Genomic DNA, 23258 nt, shown 5'->3' with positions numbered 1-23258 from the left:
GAGTTAGTGCTGCAAGTGTCAGGCTTGGACGGAGGAAGGGACTCAGATGCAGAGAGGTGATTCCAAATAAAGCTTTTATTTTGAAATACTCTTTAAGCCTCCAGAGCCGAGTAAATTCAATTACTATGAATTACAAAAATACTATTGACAAAATGTTCCAAAAGGGAAAAACCGAAAATCACTCCAAAAAAAGGAGGAATACAAAAATAAGGACGATATAATTAGCATCGTGTCTGTTATCAAAAACTTTAACAAAAAACGCTCCAAACAGGAGGAAGAAAATAAAGACTATAAAACTTAACTACTCTAATCAATGTAAACAAAAAATCACTCAACAAACTTTGAGGAAAAATAATAACTCACCACTGCGGTAGAAAAAGGTAGGATAACAAAAGTCGCTCTGAGGGAGGAAAAAAGTCAATTCAAAATTACAGCGTGGGATATTCTGGGAGCAAGGACGTAGACGTGAGACAAGGCAAGGCATGGACATGAACAGGGACATGGAACGCAAGACAGGCACGAAAGCTCGAGACAATCTGGCACAGAACAAGGGGAGGCTTGGGCTTATAAAGAACATGAGGGTAATGGGAAACAGGTGGAAACAATCAAGGGTCAGGAATGACGTCAGACTGGTGACACAAGAGGAAGGACCCGTGATCTGAAACAAGAGGAGTTGCTTTTCAAAATAAAACATGTAAATCACAAGACAGAAAAAACCAAGACAAGACTTCCCTCACCGCGGTGTGACAGCAAGGGGTTCTGGGTATTTGTTCTGTTGTGTTTATGTTGTGTTGCGGTGCGGATGTTCTCCCGAAATGTGTTTGTCATTCTTGTTTGGTGTGGGTTCACAGTGTGGCGCATATTTGCAACAGTGTTAAAGTTGTTTATACGGCCACCCTCAGTGTGACCAGTATGGCTGTTGACCAAGTATGCTTGCATTCACTTGTGTGTGTGAAAAGCCGTAGATATTATGTGACTGGGCCGGCACGCAAAGGCAGTGCCTTTAAGGTTTATTGGCGCTCTGTACTTCTCCCTACGTCCGTGTACACAGCGACGTTTTAAAAAGTCATACATTTTACTTTTTGAAACCGATACCGATAATTTTGAAACCGATACCGATAATTTCCGATATTACATTTTAAAGCATTTATCGGCCGATAATATCGGACATCGCTATTAAAAACAAATGTACCTTCTTTCCATTTACAGTAATACACTGATAAAAACAACAACCATAGATTTTAAAGTTAAAAAAACTGGCAGCTCAGTCAACAGAATTTTAACGCAATAAACTGGTAATTTTTTTTAAATTTACAGTAATATGCTGTAAAGAACTATGTAACATTTATTGTATTTTTTATTAATTTGATGGGTAGTTTGCTGTAAAATTAAGTATTTGTGTTTATTTTTATTGAGACAAAAACATGTTTGGAAAGTATGATTATATATTGTAATATTTGTTGCAATATAGGATACTATTAAAGTTAAAAGTAGGGATGTCCGATAATGGCTTTTTGCCGATATCCGATATTCCGATATTGTCCAACTCTTTAATTACTGATACTGATATCAACCGATACCGATATCAACCAAAATATACAGTCGTGGAATTAACACATTATTATGCCTAATTTGGACAACCAGGTATGGTGAAGATAAGGTACTTTTAAAAAAAATTCATAAAATAAAATAAGATACATAAATTAAAAACATTTTCTTGAATGAAAAAGAAAGTAAAACAGTATAAAAACAGTTACATAGAAACTAGTAATTAATGAAAATGTGTAAAATTAACTGTTAAAGGTTAGTACTATTAGTGGACCAGCAGCACGCACAATCATGTGTGCTTACGGACTGTATCCCTTGCAGACTGTATTGATATATATTGATATATAATGTAGGAACCACAATATTAATAACCTAAAGAAACAACCCTTTTGTGTGAATGAGTGTGAATGGGGGAGGGAGGTTTTTTGGGTTGGTGCACTAATTGTAAGTGTATCTTGTGTTTTTTATGTTGATTTAATAAAATAAATAATAATAAAAAAAACGATACCGATAATTTCCGATATTACATTTTAACGCATTTATCGGTCGATAATATCGGCCTGACATCTCTATTTAAAAGGTATGCAATTTCAAGCAGTACATATATTTTTTCTGTCAAAATGAAAAAAATCAATTAGATTTAGTGATAAAATATGAAGTACTTTATTGACACATATCCTTTCCAGGTGTTTGCAAGCCAGATACAATGATGTCTAGCCTTGAGTTTGACACCTGTGATTTACATGAATACACTGAAATTTTTTTTTAAATCTGTAAATGTTACTTTATAATGTTCCATTCACAGTAATGCACTGTAAAAACACAATAACAGAAAAGTTCAGTCACCTGAATTTTTCAGTAAACATAACAGGGGGACCGATTTTCTATTTAGAGAAAAATATTGTAAAAACACAGCCGTTTATTCATGATAGAGAACCGGCATCTTAGTCACCAGAATTTTACCTTAAAAATAACAATGGTGCCATTTTTCAATTTACAGTAATTTGGTGTAAAAACCACTGTAAACTTTACGGTAAAATTCTGGCGCCTGAGTTGACAGTTTTTTGTTTGTTTTTTTAACAGTAAAATGTACACATTTATTTTACAGTGCACAGCTTACAGTTATTTGAAAACCCTCCCCCCCAAAAAACTATCTCAACCCAACAGTGCTGAACTGGACTTTTATTTGGTTTGCTTTGTTGTCATTGTTTTTCACATTCTCTTTGCTCTACAAAATCACAGTTATTCTATTTTCGATGTATTTTATTATCTTTATAAATTATTCCCAAATAATCCGCGCAATTTATAACCTCTATTTATAGCTTATTCTATTTAAATTATGATGTCCATACTGTTGTTTTTGTGGCTAAATCTGAGACCTCGGGTGTTAAATTCCATCATGTGTCTCATGTGTGCTTCTATGACAATAAATTCCTTGAATAAAATTTGATAAATTGACAAAACCTTGCTACAAATACTTCCCTAGCTTTTAATTTGTAGCATAGTTTGAATTAAACTCCTGAAATCAAGCAACTTTTGTGCAATATTCTAATTAATCAAGGTTCACCTGTATGTCACAAATAAAAAAAATAAAACATTATTTTATCCCAGAACTAAACAAGTATTTGTTTTCAAATTATTTTAAAAGCATACTAATTGTAATCATTTCAATTTGAATAAATATGTCATCTGATGTTTGGACGTAAGAAATCTGAGTTGATACTAATTAATAATATTTTTGATTTTTTTTCTTCATATATAGCATGATTCTTTAAGATAATATCATACAACTGTTTAAATCTTAATAATTTAGCATTTATGTTGGAAAAGTAATCCGTGCACTGAACATTACATTTGAATTGTACTATTATTATATTATAATTAGGGTTGTCAAAAATAACGATTAATCACAAACAATATAGCATTAACCTCTTAAGGCCCAAGCTGTTTGTTTACATGCTTTTTTTTTTTATTTCTCTTTGCTATTTGGGCTTATTGGACCCTAATTAGAATTAAAACTAAAAATCGTCTTTTAATATGATGTACTTAGTCCATAAGTACACAAATGTGTACTTCATGTGTAGTGACATGCAAATGTTTATTTTTACACTTTTTTTTTTCCAAATTTCATTGTATGTTACACTCTTCTGACACCACCAGATGGCAGTATAAGTGTCCACATAAGCGGCCATAAGACCCCAATTCAGTAGTGTACACAATTTTGGAAATAAGAGCTAAAAGGTGCTGTCCACGCATGTGGCCACTAAGGCCTTTAGAGGTTAATCATGCGTATATGCAGATTTATACATCAGTGGAAAGATGACTTGCGAGACTGGTACTTTTGTCTTAAAATACATCCTGAATGGACTTTATTTAAAACTGTTACCAAGTTTTGTGCAAACAAACAACATTAATTATTGCATTCAAGTAAAACATTTTACAAAATATTTTTTAATGTTAATTTAAACTATGTAAGCGAGTAATAATTAATCATGATAGATCCAAATTCAAACGTGTGATTCATCTGATTCCAACTTTTGGCAACACTAATTAAAATACATGCAAACAAGAATATAAATAACTCCAGTAATGATTGTATCCAAATTGAACTTTTGGGTTGTATAAGTGTATTTTTTTCTATTTTGTGATTATTTCTTTATGACTACAGTACATCATGTAAATCCTTGTTTCTTCTTTGCAGTGAAAACTATCTGATCAGGTGGGGCAGCAAAGGATTCCCCAAAGAGATTGACATGCTCAACAACCTGAAGGTTGTCTTTACAGTAAGTGACCACATGGGAGCAGTGTTGCACCATCACTGACTGCTACTGACGTCACATGTGCAACTGTCACTCCCAGTGGGCTAAGCATCTTTTATCTGACTGTTTTGTCAATCATTTATACTTGAATGGCTATGTACTCAAAATGTGTGTGTGTGTGTGTGTGTGTGTGTGTGTGTGTGTGTGTGTGTGTGTGTGTGTGTGTGTGTGTGTGTGTGTGTGTCAGGATCTAGGGAATAAGGACCTAAGCAGGGACAAGATTTACCTGATCTGTCAGATAGTCCGAATGGGCAGAATGGACTTGAAGGAAACCAACAAGAAGTGCACTCAAGGTCTCAGACGGCCTTTTGGAGTGGCAGGTGCATTTTTCTGTTCTTTTTTCCGTGATTAATGTTTAAATTTTGACTGTTTCATTTTACTGTTGACCCTGAAGGTCAGCAGCTGCATTATTAACAGTCCACTGTGCGCTGCCAAGTCACAGGAAGAACCCCGGAGCTTAAAATGTGTTCCTTTGCTGCAATATCAGCAGAGACGTATTTATTTTCTTGTCTCCTAGTGATGGACATCAGTGACATCATCAAAGGGAAGGTTGAATGTGACGAGAAGCAGTTTTTCATCCCCTTCGCTCCGTACGTGCTCCTTTTCTTCCTTACGTCTTTATTGCAGATCTTTGTGAAAGTGAAAGAGAACAGTATTAAAACCTCAAATTCACGCTAAAGTGTCATGATCCGTGGGCCGGATCATGTTTTTGTTATGTTCTTTTAGTTTTAGACTCCATAGTTCCTGTTTTTGTGTGCACCCTTGTTCGTTTTAGTTACCATGGCGACTTATGATTTTCACCTGCCTCTGGTGTTTGGGACACGCACCTGTTTCCAATCAAGAGACATGATTTAAGCCCACCTTTGCCAGTCAGTCGTGCTGGCGTCATTGGTTTCATGCCACAGTTTCATGTTGTGCTATGCCATAGTTAAATTAGTTGTTTCATGCCACAGTAAGTCTTGTTTGTTCTATGTCAGTGGTTCTTAACCTGGGTTTGATCGAACCCCAGGGGTTCGTTGAGTCGGCCTCAAGGGGTTCGGCGGAGCCTCTGCCGCGGATGTCAAGACACACCCGACTCATCGTGTAAATAAAAACTTCTCCCTATAGATCAGTGGTTCTTAACCTTGTTGGAGGTACCAAACCCCACCAGTTTCATATGAGCACTCACTGAACCCTTCTTTAGTGAAAAATAAAATGTTTTTTTTTTCAAATTCAAGACAAAGTTATATGTTTTTGGTAACACTTTAGTATGGGGAACATATTCTAAGTAACAAAGACTTAATTTAGAGTTATTTGGTTAGGGTTAGGGTTAGAGGGTTAGGGTTATAATAAGGCCATGCCGAATAAGGCATTAATAAGTATTTAATAATGACTAGTTAAGAGCCAATATGTTACTAATTTGCATGTTAATAAGCAACTAATTAATGGTGAATATGTTCCCCACACTAAAGTGTTACTATGTTTTTTTTACTGGTGCACAAAATGAAGCGTGCATGAACATCACCTTGTTCAAACAACAAAACCAACACAGTGCATAAACTCACAACAACTTACACACCTGCAAATCAGTCTGACTTCTGCTGTTGCCGTCTCCGTAATACGTCGATAGGGAGAAGTTTTTATTTACATGATGAGTCGGGTGTGTCTTGACCTCCGCCGAACCCCTGAGCCCGACTTACCGAACCCCTAGGGTTCCATCGAACCCAGGTTAAAGGGGAACATTATCACCAGACCTATGTAAGCGTCAATATATACCTTGATGTTGCAGAAAAAAGACCATATATTTTTTTAACAGATTTCCGAACTCTAAATGGGTGAATTTTGGCGAATTAAACGCCTTTCTAATATCCGCTCTCGGGAAGCAATCTGCCATTTTCTCAAACACCGAGTCAAATCAGCTCTGTTATTTTCCGTTTTTTCGACTGTTTTCCGTACCTTGGAGACATCATGCCTCGTCGAGGGTGTAACAACACGAACAGGGACGGATTCGAGTTGCACCAGTGGCCCAAAGATGCGAAAGTGGCAAGAAATTGGACGTTTGTTCCGCACACTTTACCGACGAAAGCTATGCTATGACAGAGATGGCAAGAATGTGTGGATATCCTGCGACATTCAAAGCAGATGCATTTCCAACGATAAAGTCAAAGAAATCTGCCGCCAGACCCCCATTGAATCTGCCGGAGTGTGTGAGCAATTCAGGGACAAAGGCCCTCGGTAGCACGGCAAGCAATGGCGGCAGTTTGTTCCCGCAGACGAGCGAGCTAAACCCCCTGGATGTCTTGGCTCACACCGTCCCTTAAACTGGACAGATCAGCTTTCAGGAAAAGAGCGCGGATGAGGGTATGTCTACAGAATATATTAATTGATGAAAATTGGGCTGTCTGCACTCTCAAAGTGCATGTTGTTGCCAAATGTATTTCATATGCTGTAAACCTAGTTCATAGTTGTTAGTTTCCTTTAATGCCAAACAAACACATACCAATCGTTGGTTAGAAGGCGATCGCCAAATTCGTCCTCGCTTTCTCCCGTGTCGCTGGCTGTCGTGTCGTTTTCGTCGGTTTCGCTTGCATACGGTTCAAACCGATATGGCTCAATAGCTTCAGTTTCTTCTTCAATTTCGTTTTCACTACCTGCCTCCACACTACAACCATCCGTTTCAATACATGCGTAATCTGTTGAATCGCTTAAGCCGCTGAAATCCGAGTCTGAATCCGAGCTAATGTCGCTATAGCTTGCTGTTCTTTCCGCCATGTTTGTTTGTGTTGGCATCACTATGTGACGTCACAGGAAAATGGACGGGTGGTTAAAATCAGGCACTTTGAAGCTTTTTTTAGGGATATTGCGTGATGGGTAAAATTTTGAAAAAAACTTCGAAAAATATAATATTCCACTGGGAACTGATTTTTAATGGTTTTAACCATTCTGAAATTGTGATAATGTTCCCCTTTAAGAACCACTGCTGTATAGTATTATGGATACCCCCAAACAATGTTCCCTCTAATTTTCCATCTGATTTGCAGGTGTGTAATTTGTTGTGAGTTCATGCACTGTGTTGGTTTTGTTCTTTGAACAAGGTGATGTTCATGCACGGTTCATTTTGTGCACCAGTAAAAAAAACATAATCTTGTCTTGAATTTGAAAAAAAAAACATTTTATTTTTCACTAAAGAAGGGTTCGGTGAATGTGCATATGAAACTGGTGGGATTCGGTACCTCCAACAAGGTTAAGAACCACTGCTCTATGTCCATAGTTCATGCCAAGTGTTAGCGTCTAAGTTTCCTGCGTTAACGTTTTTTTTCTGTCATAACGGGAAGGTCGCAGCTTACTGCGAGGTTTGTTCTCCCAGGATGCCATCAGACTAGTCCGGACAGGACTTGAAGGTAGGAACATATTTAATAATCACTTAATCCTAAACATCAGAAAAGACAGGAACCAAAACAAAAGGAAAGCGTGCCGTTCGCACGAGAGGCTAAAGAACAAAATAAAACTTAACGCAGGAAACATAGACGCTAACACTTAGCATGAACTATGGACATAGAACAAACAAGACTTACTGTGGCATGAAACAACTAATTTAACTATGGCATAGCACAACATGAAACTGTGGCATGAAACCAATGACGCCAGCACGACTGACTGGCAAAGGTGGGCTTAAATCATGTCTCTTGATTGGAAACAGGTGCGTGTCCCGAACACCAGAGGCAGGTGAAAATCATAAGTCGCCATGGTAACTAAAACAAACAAGGGTGCACACAAAAACAGGAACTTATGGAGTCTAAAACTAACGGAACATAACAAAAACATGATCCGGACCACGGATCATGACACAAAGGTGCTGTTGTGGAGTACACACTGCCTCGTTTTATACGCTACACAATTATAAACAATGCATCTTTCGTAGCATACACCTTAACAACTCCCTTTTGTACCAATAGCTAATTAATAAGGTGGCCATATTTTTTGAAAGCCTCATCAAATGATGCTCGTTAATGTGTGTGTGTGTGTGTGCAGGGTTGTCACCGAGAACGACTTTCTACACACCTTTTTGAACAAAGTGACGACGTCCCGGGGAGACAGCGGAGGCCAAGGTACGTTCGTCCACTGGCACTTCCTGTCCGTCTCGCTTCGAGCACTCGTGTGATCCTCTCGGCTGGTCTTCTTCTTAAGACTGACACCATGGATCATACCGAACGCTCCCTTTAGCCAATGTTTTTATACTTCTTCCTCTTTGCTCGGCACCCTCGCCATCTTCCTGACCTCAGAGCATTAAGCTTTTATCTTAGCTGGCAAACCTGACGGCCTTAAGCACAACCTTGATATGAAAAGAGCACCTGAGGCCACTTTTCGTTTAAACCGTATCACCGCTGTTTCCCTGACATCCTTCTTCTACCACACACAGTATAGTGGACCCACTAATGTTTAATGCGTCTACAGTATCCCGTGTTGGCGTTAAAGGGGAACATTATCACCAGACCTATGTAAGCGTCAATATATACCTTGATGTTGCAGAAAAAAGACCATATATTTTTTTAACCGATTTCCGAACTCTAAATGGGTGAATTTTGGCGAATTAAACGCCTTTCTATTATTCGCTCTCGGGAAGCAATCTGCCATTTTCTCAAACACCGAGTCAAATCAGCTCTGTTATTTTCCGTTTTTTCGACTGTTTTCCGTACCTTGGAGACATCATGCCTCGTCGGTGTGTTGTCGGAGGGTGTAACAACACGAACAGGGACGGATTCAAGTTGCACCAGTGGCCCAAAGATGCGAAAGTGGCAAGAAATTGGACGTTTGTTCCGCACACTTTACCGACGAAAGCTATGTTACGACAGAGATGGCAAGAATGTGTGGATATCCTGCGACACTCAAAGCAGATGCATTTCCAACGATAAAGTCAAAGAAATCTGCCGCCAGACCCCCATTGAATCTGCCGGAGTGTGTGAGCAATTCAGGGACAAAGGACCTCGGTAGCACGGCAAGCAATCATACCGAACGCTCCCTTTAGCCAATGTTTTTATACTTCTTCCTCTTTGCTCGGCACCCTCGCCATCTTCCTGACCTCAGAGCATTAAGCTTTTATCTTAGCTGGCAAACATGACGGCCTTAAGCACAACCTTGATATGAAAAGAGCACCTGAGGCCACTTTTCGTTTAAACCGTATCACCGCTGTTTACCTGACATCCTTCTTCTACCACACACAGTATAGTGGACCCACTAATGTTTAATGCGTCTACAGTATCCCGTGTTGGCGTTAAAGGGGAACATTATCACCAGACCTATGTAAGCGTCAATATATACCTTGATGTTGCAGAAAAAAGACCATATATTTTTTTAACCGATTTCCGAACTCTAAATGGGTGAATTTTGGCGAATTAAACGCCTTTCTATTATTCGCTCTCGGAGCGATGACGTCACAATGTGACGTCACATCGCGAAGCAATCCGTCATTTTCTCACTTTCGTCGGTGTGTTGTCGGAGGGTGTAACAACACGAACAGGGACGCATTCAAGTTGCACCAGTGGCCCAAAGATGCGAAAGTGGCAAGAAATTGAACGAAATTTGTTCAAAATACGAGGCTGTGGGGAAAGCCGACGAAATGGTCAGTCGTTTGTTCCGCACACTTTACCGACGAAAGCTATGCTACGACAGAGATGGCAAGAATGTGTGGATATCCTGCGACACTCAAAGCAGATGCTGACATCAACTCCAAAACTGAACAGATCAACTTTCAGGAAAAGAGAGCGGATGAGGGTATGTCTACAGAATATATTAATTGATGAAAACGTTATTGATTACTCGCGGTTTTACGTAAATTATTATACATAAACTGTGTTTACCAATAATTTAGCTTAAAAACATTTAAATGCAGACAGCCCTGAAATGGGCTGTCTGCACTCTCAAAGTGCATGTTGTTGCCAAATGTATTTCATATGCTGTAAACCTACTTCATAGTTGTTAGTTTCCTTTAATGCCAAACAAACACATACCAATCGTTGGTTAGAAGGCGATCGCCGAATTCGTCCTCGCTTTCTCCCGTGTCGCTGGCTGTCGTGTCGTTTTCGTCGGTTTCGCTTGCATACGGTTCAAACCGATATGGCTCAATAGCTTCAGTTTCTTCTTCAATTTCGTTTTCGCTACCTGCCTCCACACTACAACCATCCGTTTCAATACATTCGTAATCTGTTGAATCGCTTAAGCCACTGAAGTCCGAGTCTGAATCCGAGCTAATGTCGCTATAGCTTTGCTGTTGTTTCCGCCATGTTTGTTTGTGTTGGCTTCACTATGTGACGTCACAGGAAAATGGACGGGTGGTTAAAATCAGACACTTTGAAGCTTTTTTTAGGGATATTGCGTGATGGGTAAAATTTTGAAAAAAACTTCGAAAAATATAATAAGCCACTGGGAACTGATTTTTAATGGTTTTAACCATTCTGAAATTGTGATAATGTTCCCCTTTAACTCACTTTTTGTGTGTTTTTACTAGGGGTGTAACGGTACAAAAAAGTTTTGGTTCGGTACGTACCTCGGTTTAGAGGTCACAGTTCGGTTCATTTTCGGTACAGTAAGAAAACAACAAAATATAAAATTTTGGGTTATTTATTTACCAAATTTGTAAACAATGGCATAACATACATATACACACAGGGTCCATTGCCAGGGTTAATGTAGTCAACATATATAAAATAAAAACTAAATAAGATAAGGCTCAGAATGGTTTCTTAACAAAACCTTTCTACATATAAAGTGATTTTTTTGATTGATTGATTGATTTAACTTTTATTAGTAGATTGCACAGTACAGTACATATTCTGTACAATTGACCACTAAATGGTAACACCCCAATAAGTTTTTCAACTTGTTTAAGTCGGGGTCCACATTAATCAACATTAAACTGTCTCAAGTTGTTGCTCAGATTAAATAAAATGACAAAACTTTTCTTCTACATATAAAAAGTGCAACATTAAAGGCCTTCTGAAAGCCACTACTACCGACCACGCAGTCTGATAGTTTATATATCAATGATGAAATCTTAACATTGCAACACATGCCAATACGGCTGAGTTAACTTATAAAGTGCAATTTTAAATTTCCCGGGAAACTTCCGGTTGAAAACGTCTAGTTATGATGACGTTTGTGCGTGACGTCGATGGTTGAAACGGAAGTATTCGGTCACCATTGTATCCAATACAAAAAGCTCAGTTTTCATCGCAAAATTCCACAGTATTCTGGACATCTGTGTTGGTGAATCTTTTGCAAGTTGTTTAATGAACAATGGAGACTGCAAAGAAGAAACCTGTAGGTGTGATCGGTGTATTAGCGTCTGGCTACAGCAACACAACCAGAAGGACTTTGAGTTGGCTAGCAGACGCGCTATCCGACGCTAGCCGCCGACCGCACCGATGATCGGGTGAAGTCCTTCGTCGCTCCGTCGATCGCTGGAACGCAGGTGAGCTTCGGTGTTGATGAGCAGATGAGAGCTGGCGTAGGTGGAGAGCTAATGTTTTTATCATAGCTCTGTCGAGTCCCGTAGCTAAGTTAGCTTCAATGGCGTCGTTAGCAACAGCATTGCTAGGCTTCGTCAGGCGGTACAGCATTAACCGTGTGGTTACAGGTCCAGTGTTTGGTAGTATTGTTGATCTTAATTCTGTCTATCCTTCCAGTCAGAGGCTTATTTCTTTTGTTTGTATCTGCAGTTAAGCACGATGCTATCACGTTAGCTCCGAAGCTAAAGTGCTTCACCGATGTATTGTCGTAGAGATAAAAGTCACTGTGAATGTCCATTACGCGTTCTCGACTCTCATTTTCAAGAGGATATAGTATCCGAGGTGGTTTAAAATACAAATCTGTGATCCACAATAGAAAAAGGAGAGAGTGTGGAATCCAATGAGCCCTTGTACCTAAGTTACGGTCAGAGCGAAAAAAGATACGTCCTGCACTGCACTCTAGTCCTTCACTCTCACGTTTTTCATTCACGAATCTTTCATCCTGGCTCAAATTAATGGGGTAATCGTCGCTTTCTCGGTCCGAATCGCTCTCGCTGCTGGTGTAAAGAATGGGGAAATGTGAGGAGACTTTCAACTTGTGACGTCACGCTACTTCCAGTACAGGTAAGGCTTTTTTTTTATCAGCGACCAAAAGTTGCGAACTTTATCGTCGTTGTTCTATACTAAATCCTTTCAGCAAAAATATGGCAATATCGCGAAATGATCAAGTATGACACATAGAATGGATCTGCTATCCCCGTTTAAATAAAAAAAATGTCATTTCAGTAGGCCTTTAAACAGTTTCAAGTCAACTCAGCCTCAGATTAACTTTTCTCCCCCCCCCCAAGCCTGGCTAACTTGGCAGTAAGAGGATATATGGGCGTATTGTTCTTCCACCATAGAAGTGGGTCAAAATCTAGTTTTTAATGCAATATGGACTTACCGGTATCTCTATTTTCAGGGTAAATTGTTAATGTGAAGAAACTATTCTCCCAGTGTTACGCCCTAATCCTCTCTTACAGCCCTATTCTCTATTTTTTAGCCACTGTTTTGCGTCTATATTTAGTATATCTAGAAAGGACGTGCATCGTAGACGCGCAGCAGGACTGCAGGGCCCATAAAAAGGGGTACATAATGGTGTGCTGCATGATTGAAAAGATAGCAAAACACCACAGGCATGAGCATGATAACATGAATGTGCAGTAAATGTGTGTCTTAATTGTATAACACCTCATTCAAATAGTGCAGTCTGCAGCACTTTTTATCCGTTCGCACAGTCTTTGTAGATCACACGCAACAAGCCCACTAATAGTACACGTAATTATTTTGTGGTATGTGGATCCTAGTAGATCAGGCCCAAACTGTCGAAAAATAAACTGATTATAATTGATTACAGTACACTTCTCTTTTATTGTGCTTGCTACATTCTTGTTGATCATATGTGATCAATAAAGCGATTGATCTGTTAACGATCACCTCCTCTGTCCTTTTATAGCGTCTGACAGACGCTATTTCAATAAATAGTCACATAGTTCAGCCTAAATTGTATGCATTGAAAGTCCCAGGATGTCCAAAAGCGGCCGATATGCGCGGTCACCTTGCGTTTCATGCCGCTGTTGTCGCGCCCTTCTTCCACTTTCCAGTGACACAGCAGGTAAATGATGTGCATTTTCATTTTTGATAGTTAATTTAGAGTGCCATCGTGGTCCTTTTATGCTAATCTCAATGGATGTGCCTCAATTGAAGTGATCGGAATAGATTTGAGAGCTTTCTGAAAGTTTTGTTTCATTATACGTGTGGTATGCACTGTATCCAAACGTCAAGTGCAATGAAATGTTTCACCTTATGGTGGCGCTGGATTTATTGCAGCCTCAGAAGCGCTTCCCGAACAAAAGTATTTAAGCTGATGGGAGAATATGTGGAAGGCCAAATTTGACTGGGAACACCCACATTTGTAATACATTTTTAAAGCTTAAGAATGGCAATATAAACAAAAAATATCAATACTACAGTAATATCTAGGAGGAAATTAGCAAGTTTGGCGTCAGATGAAAAAATCTTCTCCGCCTTCAACCGTCTCCATCTTTCAAAGACATCCCCGATACAAATCCTCGTTTTGTTCCTGGCTTTGTCATGAATAAATTGAGAATGGTAACTTTTAGATCGACTAAGATCTGACATGTTTAGTAACTTTACCAGTGGTAGTAGCTAGAGGAAGATGGCGGTGTGTAACTGGCAACCTGGATGTGACACACTCACCGATTTTCTAATTGGTCAAACGGTGGAGGGCGGGGCATCGAAATGAAAACAATAACAAGATTTCAGGGCTGTAAATCTAATTTTGAAATGAGCATATCCCGGCCGAACTACTGTTATCAGTTATAGAGTTATTGGAAAAGAACATGATTTATTAATGCCTTTTGACATATCAGGGCCATTAATGATGACTTGACATGACATTATTACATATGGCTCCTTTAAAATGCTCCTGAAATATAAAGTTTTATCACGTCTATTTTCTTGCATCATTTCACTGAAAACTGTCTCCTCTTTCTCTTCGTTTTTTTCTTCTTCCTTTTTTAGATCATACTGTGGCAACATATACACTTCACATTATATGTTTCACTATATTGCAATGTAGGCACTATAAGGAGCATTCCACAAAAAAGATCCTAAATATGATGGATTAGCATCTAATGACCATCTTAGATTCCATCAGGACTGAACTTGCAGAGAACCTGAAGCTATTTATGTCATTAAATGTCAGCACATTTGATCATATTATGTATGAAGACCTATGCAAGATGTACAGCTATTTAATAGAAGTGTTCTGTGCATTGCACTAAATGATGAGATGATGAGCTATTTTACTGTTCATCACTTAAACAGAAGATGGTGCGGGGGAAAAATCTTCTCATTAAGACGCCAATTCTTCATCTACAGCCTTTTAAAGTTTCATATTTTGTCCTACAGCAGCAATAACAGTTACAAATTGCACCAATTGCCGTAATGCTCTAGTGCAGCCATTGTGGAGCAAATTGGTCCACCATTGCCGGCAGAAAAACGCGTGAAATGATGCTAAGGAATTAGACATAATATGATGCAAAAGATGTTGTATTAACAATGACATACGATGACCAGAAAACACTTTTATGATACCCTGTTATATCTGCTCCTGCCTGTTTGGCTCCATGATGTAAAACAATTATCTTCTTTAAGAGATTTGCAATCTCTGTGAGTCCACCCTGATTAAAGGTTAATACGATTGAGATAAAACTCTAAGATGGGATGGGGGGAAAAAAAAAATCACCTATTTTCTCATTAGTGAAATTAAATATTGAATCAGTTATTGTGCAATTTATTTTGTAGAACTCTCCTGAAAGTGGCCTCATGCAGATGGCGAGTAGCTGTCCAAATATCTTCATTTTTACAAGGGGTGTCCTGGGTCCTACTGTTAATCCAATATATTAACGCTGCCTGAGTCTGAGCCAATCAGTCGCCAGGATACGGACTGGTTAGTGTCATCTAGTGGCCAATTTTACTGTAGTATTGTTTAGGGGTGTAACGGTATGTGTATTTGTATTGAACCGTTTCAGTACAGGGGTTCGGTTCGGAGGTGTACCGAACGAGTTTCCACACGGACATATTAAGTAGCGCAGGGGTGCTCATTACGTCGATCGCGAGCTACTGGTCGATCGTGGAGGGTGTGTCAGTCGATCACCAGCCAGGCATTAAAAAAATAGTCCTAAAAATGAGCGATCATAAATCTTCACTATGACGTCACTTGATTGACATTCACGGCACCCGAGGGTCTTCTGAGATGACGCTGGCTGCTGCCAGCTCATTAAAATTACCGACAGGAAGGCGAGAAACACTTTATTTTAACAGACTCTGGCGCCGTACCTGTCGTCAAAACTCCAAAGACCGACTGCACAGTTGCACAGTTGCGCTAACAAAATGAGAGTCTCAGAAAGCTGGCGTGCACAAGCTAGCAAGCTACGGAGTTTGCCGACAATGTATTTCTTGTAAAGTGTATAAAAAGGAGTACGGAAGCTGGATAAATAAGATGCCAAAAACCAACCACTTTCATGTGGTATTGGACAGAAAGGAGGACTTTTTTTCTCCTCCATTCGAAAATGCGGACGTTATCAGCACCACTGTCTGATTCCAATCAATGCAAGTCATCAGAATCAGGTAATACACCAACTTATATTCTTGTCTTCATGAAAGAAAGGAATCTATGTGTTAAACATGCTTGTATTATCTTTAAACACCTTTAATTTGTTAACAATATTAACTATATGTGTTAAACATGCTTGCATTATCTTTAAACACCTTTAACTTGTTAACAATATTAACTATATGTATTAAACGTACTTGTATTATCATTAAACACCTTTAATTTATTAACAATATTAACTATGTATTGAACATTCTTATATTATCATTAAACACCTTTAATTTATTAACAATATTAATTATGTGTTAAACATGCTTGCATTATCATTAAATACCTTTAACTTGTTAACAATATTAACTATATGTGTTAAACATGCTTGCACTATCTTTAAACACCTTTAACTATTTAACAATATTAACTATATGTGTTAAACATGCTTGTATTATCATTAAACACCTTTAACTTGTTAACAATATTAACTATATGTGTTAAACATGCTTGCACTATCTTTAAACACCTTTAACGTGTTAACAGTATTAACTATGTGTATTAAACATACTTGCATTATCATTAAACACCTTTAACTTGTTAACAAAAACATCTATCCATCCCATCCATTTTCTACCGCTTATTCCCTTCGGGGTTGCGGGGGGCGCTGGAGCCTATCTCAGCTACAATCGGGCGGAAGGCGGGGTACACCCTGGACAAGTCGCCACCTCATCGCAGGGCCAACACAGATAGACAGACAACATTCACACTCACATTCACACACTAGGGACAATTTAGTGTTGCCAATCAACCTATCCCCAGGTGCATGTCTTTGGAGGTGGGAGGAAGCCGGAGTACCCGGAGGGAACCCACGCAGTCACGGGGAGAACATGCAAACTCCACACAGAAAGATCCCGAGCCTGGGATTGAACCCCAGACTACTCAGCACCTTCGTATTGTGAGGCAGATGCACTAACCCCTCTGCCACTGTGCTGCCTAACAAAAACATATATTTCATAAATAAGTAAATATAAATTATATATATGAATGAGGTAGATCCCCACGACTTGATCAATTGAAAAGTAGCTCGCCTGCAGAAAAAGTGTGAGCACCCCTGAAGTAGCGTAACGCACGTTGTGTAATCAAGGCACAACACACGGCATGCTAGCAGCTAACGGGCTACGATAGACTGACCATATGTCCTCTTTTGCGGAGCTGTCAGGGCGGAGTTTCTTAAATGCCTCAAATGTCCGGCATTTTGAGTTAGGGTTGCGTGTATTTTCAATGTACGTTCAGGGTTAAGAAGGGGTTAAAAACAAAACAAATTGTGCGTGCAGCAGCATTGGTGAGGGAGGGGCAGAGGCAGAGAGCGAGAGAGAGTTATGATAAACGCGCATGCGTCGCCAGTCTCTACTTTTTATCGATAGATTTATCACATTTAATTTTTTATTATCTGTAGCAGGGGTGTCAAAAGTGTGCCCCGGAGGCCATTTGCGTCCCACAGCTAATGTTTTAAAGGCCAACGGCACATTTTAAAAATACTATTAAGATAAACAAAAACATAACAAGAGTGAAATAAAAAAGCTTAAAGGTTAAATGTAATTTAGAAAAAGTTGCAATGTTATTATGAATTATTGACCTATCCAAGGTTCCCATTACTTCACATCAAATATTCCACTACGAAAAATATTTTTGGTGGAAGATTTTGCAAATTTGGTAAATAAATAACCCAAAAATGTATATTTTGTTGTTTTCTTACTGTACTGAAAATGAACCGAACCGTACCGAACCGAAATTTTTGTGTACCATTACACTCTTAGTATTGTTGTTTTTTAGTTCATTTATTTGATGATCCAACATGACAATTTGTACTTCGCTAGTTATTTTCCCGTGTTATATATCATTTCCTTTCCTGGTGCTCTTATTATGCTTCTACTTCCTGTTGAACGCCTTGTTTTGCTGCACCTTCACTTTGTTTGGTTGCCTGCCACCGCACCTGATTTTCATTTCTAATCAAGTCTATTAAGGTTCACTGGTTGCTCTTTGCTAGTGTTGGATTATTGCTTTTTGTCAGTGTGCATGTGTAACTGGCTACATTCCTTGCACAAGCCCTTTGGTTCTGCTGTTCTTTGCTCTTTAAAGGGGTCGTATTTTGCCAAACCAACTTTTTGTGTTTTTGGGATCTCACAGAAATTTGAATCCTAACCATGAAGGTGGGGCAAAAATATGGGAATATGAGACTATTGTGATGTACAAAACCCAAAACCAGTCAAGTTGTCACGTTGTTTAATTCGTAAATAAAAACAGAATACAATGATTTGCAAATCCTTTTCAACTTATATTCAATTTAATAGACTGCAAAGACAAGATATTTAATGTTTGAACTGAGAAACAAAGTTGTTGTTTTTTTTGCAAATAATCATTAACTTAGAATTTAATGGCAGCAACACATTTCAAAAAAGTTGTCACAGGGGCATTTTTACCACTGTGTTACATGGCCTTTCCTTTTAACAATACTCAGTAAAGGTTTGGGAACTGAGGAGACCAATTTTTGAAGCTTTTCAGGTGGAATTATTTCCCATTCTTGCTTGATGTCCTTTATTATGCATTTTCGGCCTGCGCGACTTAAACTACGGAGCAACTTATTGTCCGAAAAATACGGTAATATAGAAATTTATCAGGGCTGTTTATCTATTTTATAGAGGAATGTAGTAAATCATAGAACTGGCACCAGATGTTATTAAAAAAGTATTGATTTTGAATCAAGAATCGTTTTGAATCAAGATAGAATCGTTACCCCCAGGAATCAAATCAAATCGTGTGGTGCCCAAAGATTCACAGCCCTAATCAGCGGTGCTTTAATTATTTGAATGTAAAATTTGACTCCCCAGAACTCACTCAGAATGGGTCTGAGGCCGACTTTTAAGTCAGACACACCATTTGAAAGTCCCTGCTTTTTCAGGACTGTGGGTGACCATGAAGGCGCTGGTAGGCGACATCGTTCAGACTCGCAAGGAATACCCTCACCTGGTGGACCGCAGCACTGTGGTGGCACGCAAGCTGGGCTTCCCCGAGATCATCATGCCCGGAGACATTCGCAACGACATCTACCTCACCCTGCAGGGCGGAGACTTCGACAAGTATAACAAGACCACGCAGAAAAACGTGGAGGTCATCATGTGTGTTTGCGACGAGGAGGGCAAGATCATACAGGTCAGTGGCGGTGTTTAGTCGGGGACTACAACACAGGTGTCAAACTCAAGGCTCGGGGGCCAGATCTGGCCCTCCACATTATTTTAAATGGCCAGAGAACGCCTGGAAATAATATGCATCAATAAAGTACAAACCCCGTTTCCATATGAGTTGGGAAATTGTGTTAGATGTAAATATAAACGGAATACAATGATTTCCAAATCATTTTCAACCCATATTCAATTGAATGCACTACAAAGACAACATATTTGATGTTCAAACTCATAATCTTTTTTTTTTTTTTGCAAATAATAATTAACTTAGAATTTCATGGCTGCAACATGTGCCAAAGTAGTTGGGAAAGGGCATGTTCACCACTGTGTTACATGGCCCTTCCTTTTACCAACACTCAGTAAATGTTTGGGAACTGAGGAGACACATTTTTGAAGCTTCTCAGGTGGAATTCTTTCCCATTCTTGCTTGATGTACAACTTAAGTTGTTCAACAGTCCGGGGGTCTCCGTTGTGGTATTTTAGGCTTCATAATGCGCCAGACATTTTCAATGGGAGACAGGTCTGGACTACAGACAGGCTAGTCTAGTACCCTCACTCTTTTACTATGAAGCCACGTTGATGTAACACGTGGCTTGGCATTGTTGGGCACTAATACACCCCCATACCATCACAGATGCTGGCTTTTCAACTTTGCGCCTATAACAATCCGGATGGTTCTTTTCCTCTTTGGTCCGGAGGACACGGCGTCCACAGTTTCCAAAAACAATTTGAAATGTGGACTTGTCAGACCACAGAACACTTTTCCACTTTGTATCAGTCCATCTTAGATGAGCTCAGGCCCAGCGAAGCCGACGGCGTTTCTGGGTGTTGTTGATAAACGGTTTTCGCCTTGCATAGGAGAGTTTTAAACTTGCACTTACAGATGTAGCCACCAACTGTAGTTACTGACAGTGGGTTTTTGAAGTGTTCCTGAGCCCATGTGGTGATATCCTTTACACACTGATGTCGCTTGTTGAAGCAGTACAGCTTGAGGGATCGAAGGTCACAGGCTTAGCTGCTTACGTGCAGTGATTTCTCCAGATTCTCTGAACCCTTTGATGATATTACGGACCGTAGATGGTGAAATCCCTAAATTCCTTGCAATAGCTGGTTGAGAAAGGTTTTTCTTAAACTGTTCAACAATTTGCTCACGCATTTGTTGACAAAGTGGTGACCCTCGCCCCATCCTTGTTTGTGAATGACTGATTATTTCATGGAATCTACTTTTATACCCAATCATGGCACCCACCTGTTCCCAATTAGCCTGTTCACCTGTGGGATGTTCCAAATAAGTGTTTGATGAGCATTCCTCAACTTTATCAGTATTTATTGCCACCTTTCCCAACTTCTTTGTCACATGTTGCTGGCATCAAATTCTAAAGTTAATGATTATTCTTTATGTTTATCAGTTTGAACATCAAATATGTTGTCTTTGTAGCATATTCAACTGAATATGGGTTGAAAATGATTTGCAAATCATTGTATTCCGTTTATATTTACATCTAACACAATTTCCCAACTCATATGGAAACGGGGTTTGTAGTTAAAGTTTTTTCTTTTTCTATTTTGATAGGGAAAAAAAAGACATGTACCGCATGCAATTATATATATTTTAAATTTGATCTAATAATGCAACAGATATTATATTATCATACATTCGAAACATTTCTGGGGTAAAAACATATATAAATATCTACTTAGCCTTACGATTTAAAAGCAAGTTATCTATCTAATTGTACACAGTATGTCATGTTATGTTCTGTTAGTTTTGGACTCTTTTAGTTCCTGTTTGACACCTGAGTTTGGTTTGGTTGCCACGGCTACTTATGATTTTCACCTGCCGCTGGTGTTCGGGACGCTCACTTGGCTCTAATCAAGAGACATTATTTAAGCCTGCCTTTGCCAGTCAGTCGTCCTGGCGTCATTGTTTGTCTCATGCCTTGCCAAGTGAGTCTTGCTAGTTTCATGCCACATTTCTCTGAGTGTTCCAGGCCATAGTTTATGCTAAGTGTTTGCTTCATGCTCTCGTCACGTATCTTGTCTTCTAGTCCATGCTAAGTATTTAGCTTCAAGTGCGATCGGCGCCTTGTTCCTTCGCCTTGTTTTCCGTTTTCTGTAGTACTTTTTGAGGAATAAATCATGTTTTTACCTGCACGCCTAGTCTGGAGTGAGCCGTCGCAAGCTGCGACCCCCCTGTTGTGACACTGTAAACATGACAATATATATATTTTTAAAAACAGCTCAGTCTTCAGAATCCAACCTTCAGAAAAAAACTGTGGTACCTTTTTTACATTTACAGTAATACACTGTGAAAACAGCAACCATATTTTTTATGCAAAAAACCCCAAAACAAAACAACTGGCAGCTCCATCACCAGAATTGTACAGTAAAATAGAGTGTGACCATTTTACTGTAAGTTTCATGGGAAAATGCTGCCTTTTTTGACCGCAAAATCCACAGTTTTTTTTTCTTATTATCTTAATATACATTTACTAATCAAATGCGTAAGTAGTGGTATGGCAATATCATGCGGCTAATCCTTATGCATGCATGTTTCCTTTATTAATGTTCCAAGCGGCCGACCCCCTGAGGGCAGCCAAAACTGCAACGTGGCCCTCAATGAAAATGAGTTTGACACCCCTGGACTACAAAGTATGACACTAAACTTTATTTTTCACTAGAACTCCATCTGTCTTGGAGCTGGTGATAAGCCGGCGAGTGAATACCGATCAGTCATCTACTACCAAGTCAAACAACCCCGCTGGATGGAGACTTTTAAGGTGCAAAGTGGTCAAACGTTTGTTTACTTCCCATTTCACTTTTGAAAGCTTTTGTCGTCAAAAAGACGAGCCCGGTGGAGCGCACTACAACATTTTGAAAGACGATTATGTTTTATTTACCTGTCCTCCAGGTGGCTGTCCCTCTGGAGGAAATGCACAGAATCCATCTTCGCTTCATGTTCAGACACAGATCCTCTCAAGAGTGTGAGTAGAATAGTACTTCCTCCCTAATTCCTCATTCCTCTCCCCTCGGACGAGCGTAGTCTGACACAGAACGGCAGTGTTGGGACTAACCGCCGCTACTTTCGGCGGTAAATAGTAATCGTAGCGCTTTATTTTTTATATTCAGTAACTCAGTTAACGTTACTACATGATGCGTTACTGCGTTATTTTACGTTATTATTTATGTTGTATCGGCTAGAAACTGAGAAGATCTGATTGTGTTTTATTGGAGAGCTGCAGAAGAGGCGACGGAGATGAGGCGACAAGGAAGAGGCGTGCTCTGTGTGTGTGTGTGTGTGTGTGTGTGTGTGTGTGTGTGTGTGTGTGTGGGAGGGGGCGTGTCTGTGTTTACTAACAAGACATGGCGAAGCCCGAAGCCAAGTTTCTTAACATGGAGATATTCTCACTACTTTTCTTTTGTCGACCACAAAGAAAATAACATTTTAGTTTAATGTAAGTTGTGTCTTGGATCAAAGATCCTATCCTAGCAATTCAAATCTGCTGAAACAGCTACAAAAGCAACATGCTTCGACGAAGCTAGTAAAGAGAGACACACTTCACCTCCTAAGCAACAGCGGCTGGATTTTAACGAGGCACTGCTAGCCAGGACAACATTGATAGACCCATTGCAGCACTGAAGTTACACAATCTGTCAATTGTCTTATATACTCTTTCATTCGAGACTTCTAGTGTGTTTGATTATCACATCACTCTAAATGTATAGACTATAAAGTTCACAAACATAAAGAGGGATCCTAGTGGGCCAGGCCAATCTTTCCTTTTCTCTAAACTAAAACTGGGGAAATGTGTAGAGTGTTCTGGGCTTCAGACATGATTTTATTTCAGATTTCCTTGAGAGAAAAAAACGCCTGGTTAGGTTTTGTGTATGTAGTGTGTGCCTTCATTGGTTTACAGCTATGTTGTTATTATGCTGTTTGTTACTTATGTATGTTATGTTGCAGCTATTTAAAATAGTTTTGTCAATTTGTTCT

The 23258-nt window shown here is 39.3% G+C and overlaps 1 protein-coding gene across 2 annotated transcripts in view; it reads left to right on the top strand.

Annotated features, from left to right (window-relative positions):
* The window catches only part of dock2-like (dedicator of cytokinesis protein 2), a 399373-nt gene that overhangs the window by 62777 nt on the left and 313338 nt on the right, over positions 1–23258 (top strand). For both annotated transcript variants that reach the window (XM_072912417.1, XM_061930395.2), the window contains exons 9-15: positions 4250–4331; positions 4555–4687; positions 4885–4957; positions 8379–8455; positions 18982–19232; positions 21946–22044; positions 22176–22248. In XM_072912417.1, coding sequence (XP_072768518.1) covers positions 4250–4331; positions 4555–4687; positions 4885–4957; positions 8379–8455; positions 18982–19232; positions 21946–22044; positions 22176–22248 — 788 coding nt within the window. The remainder of the gene's footprint in view (positions 1–4249; positions 4332–4554; positions 4688–4884; positions 4958–8378; positions 8456–18981; positions 19233–21945; positions 22045–22175; positions 22249–23258) is intronic.

Source organism: Nerophis lumbriciformis, linkage group LG36 (genome assembly GCF_033978685.3).
Source record: "Nerophis lumbriciformis linkage group LG36, RoL_Nlum_v2.1, whole genome shotgun sequence".
Lineage (NCBI taxonomy): Eukaryota > Metazoa > Chordata > Actinopteri > Syngnathiformes > Syngnathidae > Nerophis > Nerophis lumbriciformis.
This window is presented reverse-complemented; position numbering and strand designations above follow the sequence as displayed.